The sequence below is a fragment of the Solanum pennellii genome, chromosome 10, assembly GCF_001406875.1.
Source record: "Solanum pennellii chromosome 10, SPENNV200".
Taxonomy (NCBI): domain Eukaryota; kingdom Viridiplantae; phylum Streptophyta; class Magnoliopsida; order Solanales; family Solanaceae; genus Solanum; species Solanum pennellii.
This window is the reverse complement of record NC_028646.1, coordinates 26,041,485-26,052,568: the sequence shown is the minus strand read 5'-3', so window position 1 is coordinate 26,052,568 and position 11,084 is coordinate 26,041,485. Positions and strand designations below refer to the sequence as shown.

The 11,084-nt window shown below is 35.9% G+C and overlaps 1 protein-coding gene across 1 annotated transcript; it reads left to right on the top strand.

Moving 5' to 3' along the window:
• The first annotated feature begins 1,290 nt into the window (after nt 1-1,290).
• On the top strand, nt 1,291-9,437 carry LOC107002644 (WD repeat-containing protein 3). The gene is made up of 12 exons (XM_015200745.2): nt 1,291-1,759; nt 2,788-3,003; nt 3,107-4,216; nt 4,696-4,818; nt 5,646-5,827; nt 5,916-6,147; nt 6,231-6,440; nt 6,857-6,985; nt 8,092-8,160; nt 8,525-8,647; nt 8,876-8,926; nt 9,005-9,437. The coding sequence occupies exons 1-12, from the start codon at nt 1,520-1,522 to the stop codon at nt 9,170-9,172; spliced, it is 2,853 nt and encodes a 950-aa protein (XP_015056231.1). The 5' UTR covers nt 1,291-1,519; the 3' UTR covers nt 9,173-9,437.
• The last annotated feature ends 1,647 nt before the right edge of the window (nt 9,438-11,084 follow it).

Sequence of the window (11,084 nt, the reverse complement as noted above, 5' to 3'; positions counted from 1 at the left end):
TCACAAGCTTCGTAATCCCACACTTGGTCAGACTTCCCCATCTTCCTTCAGCAGCTGCACTACGTTGCCACCTACGGACCGTCACAAGCACGACGGACCGTCATAACCTCCGTAGGTGGTCTCTTCTGCATTTTTCCGCTCAACATCTCCGCATTCAGCTTTGGACAGATTTCCTGCAAAACAAAGAGAAACTTATATCAAAATTAGCACAAAGAGGCTTTCGGACACACTAAACTTAAGGAAAAAGTATTAATTATACCGTGAAACCACGGTATATCACCATACTTCTTCCCTTTTTCCAAACATTGTAGGTTCCAGCCATTGAAGAGCTTCTAGGCCACTTTGCAAGAACACTTGGACTTTTCCCCCAAATTGTTGGTGAGTCCTCAAGTTCGAGGATGATGTCATTTGTTCTACCTTAGTAGTATTGCTTATATCTAAAGACACTTATTTCCTTCCCTATTCTTGAGACTATTGTTGTAAGCGTATATGTGCATAATGTACTTGTATAAGGGCTATGTCCGAATGTTGTAATTCTGTTTAGATGGTTTAATGTGAGACAAAGTATTAGACTATTTCTTATGGATTGGTTTTATTGCCTAAACAAGAAGTCTATGTAAACTTCAATAAGCGAGGAGTCTATGTTAACTCCATATATGATATGTGAGAAGTCTAAGTATACTTCATTATGTAATAGTTTTTATTTTTTCCGCATTTTCGACCTATGATATGTTATGACGAATGCTAAGGGCTAGTCCAAGTCTTCTTCGAAGACGAAGACGCCGATTACGTCTAGAGGGTGCTCCTTGGTCGTGACAGAAAGACATCCAAAAAAAGAAAATGGCTAAGTAGAAGTCCACTTCTAAGTAATGGCAGCAAGATGTGATCATTGAGTGTTGCATTTTGAGGACAAAATAATAGAAATATTATTTTTTCCACTAGACATTTATAACACTTCTCTCATAAAAAATTGAATTTAATGGACAAAAGAACATGCCAATTTGAAGGTATATACTACTGATTAAGAGTTTACAGAAGAATTCAGGTAGGCATACGATTGATATTCTCCCCACCAGATGCCTCGTATCCATAACTAGTTGAGGAAGAAGATGGGTCATAGGAAAAAAATACTTTTAGACTTTTTTGTCCATTTGAATTTTCAAATCAGCAAAATAAATTGTTTTAAGTGATTTTTAAAGTGACATGACATCTGTTAGTTTTGAGGGGCAAAAGTAAGTCATTATACTAATGGCAAGAGTATTTTTGAACCCAAAATCCAATGGAGGATTTATATGATCCATTTCCATTAGTTCAATATATTTTTTGACCCTTTTCCATTTCGAGGAGCTTAAAATTTATGTAGTCAATAATACAAATTACACACATAATAGTTTATTAGGTATAAAATATACGCGGCTATTGAAAATAGAAGAAGAGACGAACAGAGCTAAAACCCTAAACCCTAGCTCTGATAAGTTCACACCATTGCTGAAGAAAAACAAAAGTAACAGAGTAACCAATGGTGAAGGCATATCTCCGGTATGAGCCGGCGGCTTCTTTTGGGGTTATAGTATCCGGGGAATCAAATATTGTCTATGACAGCTCCGGCAAGCACTTGCTAGCGGCGGCGTTGGAGAAAATCGGTATATGGCATGTAAGGCAGGGTCTTTGCACTAAAACCCTAGCTCCTTTACCTTCATCGGACTCAAAAGGTCCCTCTCTTGCGGTTACATCAATGGCATCCTCTTCATCATCCCAAGTAAATCTTCTTTTCATTCTCTTTTTTTTCAGCTTTTTTTCTCTGCCTTGCTAAAATTCAGTTGTATTTCTCATCGCCATAGTGCTCCTACTTTGTTCTGATATTGATATTTTTGGCTGCTTTAATATGTTAATAAATAAAAAATTGGTTCCAAAACAATTTGGCCATTATTGTGAAATGTTGTTATAGAGAATGACTTTTATAGATTGGTGAAGTTGTAGTTTTTTTTAGACGCTCCACCATTAACCTACTAGCAGCGGGGAAGAATACATAGCATGCCTTATAGTAAAAGCTTGGTCGAGGGGTCCATGTGGAAGGCGATCCAATTAATTGAGAATGATTAGTTGTTAGTTTACACATGTTACTGTTTCACTTACATTAGTGGGAACTAAATGGGTCCAAATAGGCAAAAGAACGTGGAAGGTTTCATATAGCCCGTCCCAACTAGTCTAGGATTGAGGTGTATTTGATTGATTGATTTGGGTTTTAGATAAGTTCTGATACAGCATGGTTAATCGGGAAAAATTATTTCAAGTATGATTTCATCCAGATAAGTATTTTTTCCTGTATGCATCTAGGCTTTGGTTCTACAATAAAGGTGGTGTAGAGTGCATGGTGTGCTATAGGACACATTGTGTTCGCGTCAAGTTTGGTAAAACAAATCTGGTAGTTTGGTCAAGAAGCGTCGACTACATTATTCATTGAGTTTCAAAACTGAAAACAATGGATTTCCAGATTATTAAAATAATATTCTTCTTGTATGATCTATTTGTAGTGATGTTCTGCATTCATGCTACTCTTTCATTTAAGATGTAGTTGTATCTTAAAATGGAAGGCATTAAAGAGAATAATTTGGGCTTAGGGAAGCAGGAAAGCTAAAATGTCAAGATGGTTCCAAAGTCAATGTTGTGTTCTATGTTTGTTTGGTCAGACTCGATATTTTTATTTTGTTGTAGAGGTTTGTATCATAGGAAAGATTGTGGAACTTGTGTATGGCTTTAGTAGTGATAAATTGGACTTAATTGCAGATAGCAAGTGGTTATGCTGAAGGAAGCATTAGAATCTGGGATTCTGAGAAAGGTATATGTGAAACCACATTGAATGGGCATAAGGGTGCTGTGACGGCCCTTCGATACAATAAGCTTGGATCATTACTAGCATCAGGGAGCAAAGATAATGACATTATTTTATGGGATGTAGTGGGTGAGACTGGCCTGTTCCGCCTTCGGGGACATCGTGATCAGGTTCATACTATCTTCAAACTAGGCATAATGTACTTTCATTTCTGACTCCATCTTGTATTACTTGTGAATTTCTAATTTTGTTCCATTGCCATCTGTGTTGCAGGTTACAGATCTTGTTTTCTTAGATTTTGATAAAAAACTGGTAACGGCTTCTAAAGACAAGTTTTTGAGGGTGTGGGATCTTGATACTCAACATTGCATGCAGATAATAAGTGGCCATCATACTGAAATATGGTCCATAGATATTGACCCCGAGGAAAGATTTCTGGTCACCGGTTCTGCTGACCCTGAACTTCGTTTTTATGCTATAAAGCATGAGTTAGCTGATGGACAATTGATTGCTAACAAAAATGAAACAGATGTAAAGGACTTGCCTGCTGAAAACAAATGGGCAGTACTGAAGTCATTTGGTGAAATTCAGCGTCAAAGCAAGGATAGAGTTGCAACAGTGAGGTTTAACAAGTCTGGAAATCTGCTGGCTTGTCAAGTTGCAGGGAAGACGGTGGAAATATTCCGTGTGCTGGATGAGTCTGAATCTAAACGCAAAGCGAAAAGAAGAATCAGCAGGAAGAAGGAGAAGAAATCTTCCAAAGAAGGCCTTGAGGCAACGGAAAAAGGAGAGACAAATATTGGAGCTGAAGGAGGCAACAATCCTGTTGTTACAGTCCTGGATATCTTCAAGCTTCATCAGACCCTACGGGCTGGAAAGAAGATCTCCTCAATTTCTTTCTCCCCAGTTGCTTCAAAGAATTTACTGGCTACCTTAGCTTTGTCTTTGAATAATAATTTGTTGGAATTTCATGCAATAGAAAGCAATTCAACTAGTAAATTGAGTGCTATTGAGCTTCAGGGGCATCGTGCTGATGTCAGAAGTGTAACTCTCAGCTCAGATAACACTCTATTGATGTCAACTAGTCACAGTGCAATTAAAATATGGAACCCTACTACTGGTTCTTGCCTCCGCACAATTGATTCAGGATATGGTCTTTGTGGACTCTTTGTTCCGGGCAACAAGTATGCTGTTGTTGGTACAAAGGGTGGGACCCTGGAATTTATTGACGTTAGAAGTGGTAATTGTGTGGACGTAGTGGAAGCCCATGGTGGATCTGTTCAGTCAATTGCCTTGACTCCAGATGGGACAGGTCTTCTAACTGGCAGTGCCGACCACGACATTAAATTCTGGGAATTTCAAATGGTGCAGAAGTCTGGTGAAGTGTGTAATTTGACTTGCTATCTATATTACTCTACACCTCCATCTTTCTTGATAGTGTAGTGCTATTATCTCTACTTTGCTTCCAAATTTTGGGATTTCTTGTTGTTGGATGGTTTACGAGAGGGATCCTTGGAATCTTGTGAAAAATATTATTTACTCTTAAGTAATTACTCTGCAGCCATAATTGTGCTCTTATACTTCTCAAAGAAAGAGGGCTATAATAGTGCTTTTAAAGAAAAGAAATAAATAACTGATTACTGTACTTTAGTAATTCTATGGAACTGATCAGCAGACTGAGGTTCTCATCTGAATAGGAATTTATCTAATGTAAAATATGTCGAATCCCTGATATAATATTGGATTGAATTCTTACAACCATACTTTTGGCTTTTAAAATGCACTAGTTTCTGCTTAGATGAAGATGAAAAAACCCTACTCCTGCTGGTGAATAATGATGGGCTCTATTTATCTACATACAGGGGTCTAAGCATTTAACTGCATCTCCGACAAGTAGTTTAAAAATGAACGATGATGTTCTAGTTGTTGCTGCGAGCCCTGATGGTAAATTTATTGCTGTTGCCTTGTTGGATAGCACAGTAAAGGTAACAGTCTTAACTTATTTGAATTGTATATGTTTTGATTAAAGTTAGACATTCTCATTTCTTGGGACTTGGAAGTATTCATTATGAAAGTATTTGTGAAATTATCTGGTCAAATCTCTTGGCTCTTTTTCTTGGAGTTTGTAATTACTCTTCACTCCTGGTACTGATTTTTACTATATTAGTTTGTTGAAGCACTATTTGGTACTTATTTTTTGAGAAACAAATGATGCCTGCTTGTCGTATCAGTTTTTTAAGGCCTTGCAATTGTGTTGTTCACCATCTATCTTTGCGTTCAATTCTTAGTTTAATTTTAGTCATTTGCTTACTCATTGTTTCTTACTTACCATATGTTTATTTTTTATGCTTTATGAGCTCCCTCTAAGCTTATGGAATTGAAAAAAAAACATTTTTCATTGTTAATTGTTACACTCAGTAATTTCCCATATGACCAAAGATCAGGGATTTGAGCCAAGGAAGCAGCCTCTAATGCTTGCATTAGGGCAGGTTGCCTACATCACACCCCTTGGGGTCCTTGATAAAAGTCAACCTACTTCCTAATAATTTTTTTTCCAAACATAGACCCATCTAAACAGCCCGGGAAAGGCTTGAGACTGAGGCAAGATCCTAAAATCATCTACCAAAACTTATGTCTTGCTTGACTTCTAGGTTGCTTTGTTACACTGTTAAAAACTTTTAAATAGGATTGTTTTTCTGTTGCATCATTGTATTTTGTAGTCTACTCAATGCTTTTATGTTTTATTTCATGTAAAGACTTTTTTTTGCCTGATCTTATTTAGACCTAATATTTATGATGTCCACATGTTCAGGTCTACTATATGGATTCACTCAAGTTCTTCCTATCACTCTATGGACATAAGTTGCCTGTATTGTGCATGGATATTTCTTCAGATGGGGATCTGCTTGTCAGCGGCTCTGCGGACAAAAATGTGAAGATTTGGGGTTTAGATTTCGGGGACTGTCACAAGTCACTTTTTGCGCATGCTGATAGGTGCTTTGGTTAAATCGTTAAGTAATCTAGTATTCAACTAGGTAACATTTTGCGATTAATAAATGCTGATTTTCTCTTTTCATGGCAGCGTTATGGGAGTTAAGTTTGTGCGTAACACCCATTACTTTTTTACTGTGGGGAAAGATCGCCTGGTGAAGTACTGGGATGCTGATAAGTTTGAGTTACTTTTAACCCTTGAAGGTCACCACGCGGAAGTTTGGTGTCTTGCTATGAGCAACCGTGGGGATTTCATCGTTACTGGATCTCATGATCGGTCAATACGCCGTTGGGATCGCACTGATGAGCCCTTTTTTATTGAGGTATTGTGTGTTAATGTCTTAAATACTGTATCGATTAATGACAGTTTAAGTAAGGAACTATAAGTTGCTACTTGGATTTGCAGGAAGAGAAAGAAAAGAGATTGGGAGAGATGTTTGAATCAGACATTGACAATGCATTTGAGAATAAGTATGGATCAAAGGAAGAAATTCCAGAGGAGGGAGCTGTGGCATTAGCAGGGAAAAAGACTCAAGAAACTCTTACTGCCACAGATTCGATCATTGAAGCACTGGACATGGCAGATGCAGAACTGAAGCGAATCGCTGAACATGAGGTTTCCTTTCTGCTTAACCTAGGAGGCGTCTTCTTACTGTTCTTCCTATACTGGAACAAGAGTTAGAAGAACAATTTAAATTAGAGAGTTTTTAGGATTGATGCATATTCTTTTTAGACTTAAGCCTACTTAATAGAACATTCATAAAATGATTTTGGAGTATCCAAAATATTTTCAGTGCAACTTATGAACAAGATTTTTATAAAGAAACTGACTAAATAAAGGTTGTCAAAGAGGCGGTTATCTAAATATATGTATCTTTTCCTTGCTTTCTCTTCTTCTTTGGAACCAGGTAATTGGATGTGGAGGGTGATAAGTGCTAGTTAATTAATTTTTTTTTTATAAAAAAGGAATCTTTTATAATTTTTTTTGGACTTGGTAATTTCTTGAATGGAGACTACTATGTTTATATGTAGGAGGACAAATCAAAGGGCAGAGTTTCAGAATTCAGGTCTAATATTCTCATGCTCGGGCTATCTCCTTCTGATTATGTTCTTCGTGCATTGTCTAGTGTGCATACTAATGATCTGGAGCAAACTTTAATGGTAAGTGATTATTTTGAAGATTATATTTTAATTAGGAAAGTCCAGTTTTTTCAGTAATTACTTCCTGACCTAAAATGTTATCTAACTGTTTCAATTCGAATGCCATCTTTACGATTCCATACACTTGAGTTTAGAGCTTTAACCATGCATATTTTATTGAACTTAATTTGGAAAATTGCTACCTAGAGACGTGCCTAATTGTGGGCCCCCAGTAATTTTTTTTTTTTTAAATAATGGAAGCTTATTGGTCCCCCTCCCATTTAACTTCTGATGGTGCTTAATTAAAGATAAACTGTCCTTTTGAGGGTAGTGAAATTAATCTGAAACTAGCCCAAATGGAAATCTTAAGTTCAATCTCAGAGGGTTTATGATTTTTGCCTAATTGTGTTTTGAGCATATTTTTGGACTTCTTTTGTCGATTGTAATTGTTCTATGTATTCTACATGATTGGTTTTTATTGCCTTTTTGAAGCTTTTATAGCATTCTTACCAGTACCAACTAAATTATGTCTGCCTTAACTGTCGAATGACTTAAAAATAGACCAGACTCTTCTTTCCAGTTGTGTAGATTAGGCCATTAGATGATGGATATGCATGATAGTTCTTACTAGATATAATCAAGTAACAATCAAACTTCCTGCTTTGAGTATGGACACTAGTATGTTTCTGTTCCTGGAGCCTATCTGTGGTTGAAATGGAGTCGATTGGAGTTCTGTATTTTACTCAAAACTTATATCATGCCTCGAGTCCATCTGCTTGGAAGGTATCCAAAAATGACCTTATGTGGCCATTCTTACATCATGTGTCACCCGGGAAAAGACTCCCAATATTTTCCTACCTCATATTATCTAGTGTCTTGTAGAATGACATCATTGAAAAACATAGTTTATTCTTGCTTTAATGCTTGATACAAGGGTTGTATATCTCTCACTCCAATAATTTGTTACTCAATTCCAGAAAATTAATAATTCAACTTACCAAGCTTTACACATTAACATTTTTTTATCTCTTTGAATTTGTCTTTTCAATTGAGTTTAAATGGTCTTGTATCCTTTCAATTTTGATTTTGTCTTATATATATGATTATATTTCACATACTCTTTGCAGGCCTTACCCTTCTCTGATGCTTTGGATCTCTTGTCGTACCTGGAGAGTTGGGCCTCTGCAATCGATAAGGTTAATATTTTCTTTTAAGATGTGAAGTTTGTTGCATGTATCTATATTATAAAACACAAGTATTGTGTTTGAACTTTTGAAAACAAAGTAATTGAATTGAATTTGTCACATTAAGGTCAGTCTCCAAAGAGTGGAGAATCCGTAATTTCAGTAGTAGTCAACAATTTTCTTTTTCTGTATTTTTTTTTGTACAAAGTAAGCAATCAGCAAATCTTTGCACGTCAACATCAACTAGGTAGTATTATGTTTCTGGACCTGTAATTGTACAAAGTATGCTTGCTTGAGTGAAGTTCTTGTCTTGTGTTGTTTATAGTTATGTCCAATCTCTAATTTTACAGTAATTATCCTTCTAATGTTCTTGCAGGTGGAGCTTGTTGGTAGGGTTGCAGTACTGCTAGTGCAACTTCATCATCACCAATTGGTTTCAACTGTCTCTGCCAGACCCCTCATTACCCGTCTAAGCGACAGTCTTGCTGCAAAAGTCAAAGTAAGTTTGATGAACTCATTTCCTACAACTTCTTGAGAGATTTTAGTATAAGTTGAAGATGTTCCTTGGTTTTAATTTTTCTGAAATTTGAAACTGCTCAACCATGTCTCGATGACTTTCACTACCTGCACACCTCACCCCTTTCTAGTATCGTTGTATAAATTAAGCTTGTAATGCAGAAGCACTGATAGGGGATTCTATTTTTGACATGAATTCTGACTATAACAGGAACGCAAAGATATTATGGGTTTCAACCTTGCTGGAATGGATCATTCCACGGTAAGTCTTGTGAATTTGATTGTCATTCTCTTTTCCAAGTTCAGAAGAATGTGAGTAGACGATTTCTGTTGTCTTCAGCAATTTATGTCTTCACGTTCGGACGCTGTATTTCGAGATAAAAAGACTAAATTATTGGAGATACGCGCACACAATGATAAACGTACTGAAGAAAGGGAAGATACGAAACAAGAGAAGAAGAGAAAGAAGAAACAAAAGAAGTCGGATGGAGGACATGTTTGGTCATGATCTTTTCTACCGCGCTTGTACCTTTCTATATGCCTCCACTTGTTAGTGTTCCCTCTGGAGGGGATAGAGGGGTGGGGGTAACAATTTTGGTTATACAACTTCAGCAAGTATGGTTAAAAAAACATTGATATAAAATTTGTATATAATGTTATTGAGTTGTAAAGACTTTTGTAGCCCTAACTAGCAATTGCTACATTATTACCAGTCATAATGAATTGCAGCATGATGAGTTTTGATTTCTTAAATGGCAACAGCTTTGTACTGATACTGTTCATCCTTGCTGCCTGAAATTCCAATGGTCAGGTTTAGAATATAAGTAGGATTTTAAGCAGTATCCTGTGATTTTTGAAAGTGCATTGCATGTCACATATTTCCTGATCTTTGTACTTGGTGGTAAATATCTGTGTACACTATTTTTTGTACAGAAACAAGTTTCGTAAAAATAAAAAAATAATTTCTGAAAGTAGGGAAAATTCAAATTCTGAAGTGATTTTGTCCTCTTCACCATCAAACTCAACTTATCTTCATCCCATCCCCTGTAGCCCCATTCCCATCTCTCATAGTATTTTTCTTTTACATCACATGCAATTTTTATAAGGGCAACTTTCACATGTAGCAAATAAAAAATTTATATTTGTATGCTATAACAAAGTTTGCATAATTGCGCTCCATAGCAAACATAGAACTGTATAATTCGCTATACATATACAATTGTATAATTCGCTGGCCTAAATTGTATAATTCGTTGGCCTATTTCGTTGCAATTGTATAATTCACTATCCTATTTCACTGCAATTGTATAATGCACAATTGTATAATTCACTGCCTATTTCGCTGCATATTTGTATAAAATTTGCTCTGCATACAATCGAAATGAAGTTAAATGTATGTATATTGCATAATTATAAGTGTATAGGAAGAAGATTTATGTTTTTCTCTCGCTTTATACAAAAATAGAAACACAATTTATACACTTCTGTTGAATAAAGAGAGAAAATTGTATTTCACTGTAATTGTATAATTCGCAATTGTATAATTCGTTGGCCTTTTTGCTGCAATACTTGTATAAAATTTGCATTTGTGTACAATTGAATTGAAGTAAAATGTCTGTAAATTGTATAATTAAGTGTATAGCACGAAGATATATGTTTTTGCATGTGTATATACAATTTTCTCTCGCTTTATACAAAACAGAAACACAATTCATACACTTCTGTGTATAAAGCGAGAGAGGTGAGCAGAGGGAGAGTGGCGAGCGAGATTTTTGGGAGAGAGGCGACTGACAAACTTTGGCTAACGTTTGCTATGGAGCACAATTAAATCAAACCGTAGCTACTCCATTTATTTTAGGTTATTAGTTTGCTATTATATACAATTATCCCTTTTTATAATCCACTTATTTTCTTTTGTACTGAACAGACTCCTAGATTTGAATTCTTTTCTACAAGAGTCCTGAAAAAAATGATACAAAAGAATTAAACTATAAGCACTTGAAAAACTGAACCGAGCATTTTTGGGTTTATGGCAGCTAGTGTTGGCAATTTAAGCCCATTTTTCACTGATCTGCCCAAATAGCCCATCAAATATGGATTGAAAGAGTGATTTAAATATGGATAATATTTGGGATTATACGCATATTTTATCCATTAAAATATGGGTATATTATGAAAAAACTACGGGTCAAACATGGGTATTGCAAGTTTTCTCCAAATTTTCAAAAAAAATCTTCTGTTATCAAGTTTTAGAAGCAATTTTTCAAAACTTTCATATATGGGTCCCTATTAATATTTCAACTCTCAACCTCCACCCCACGCTTCCAAAAAATAATTAAAGTTTATTTTTAAAAAATATTTTGAACTTCAAAATTTCATTTCTTCACCCCTACCCTCGACCCTCCCCCCGAACCCACCCC

Coding starts and splice junctions, on each gene's coding strand:
- LOC107002644 (XM_015200745.2), top strand. CDS start 1,520: ATGGTGAAGGCATATCTCCGGTATGAGCCGGCGGCTTCTTTTGGGGTT. Junction 4,819..5,645: donor TGTTGGATAGCACAGTAAAG/GTAACAGTCTTA, acceptor CCACATGTTCAG/GTCTACTATATGGATTCACT. Junction 8,927..9,004: donor CTGGAATGGATCATTCCACG/GTAAGTCTTGTG, acceptor TGTTGTCTTCAG/CAATTTATGTCTTCACGTTC.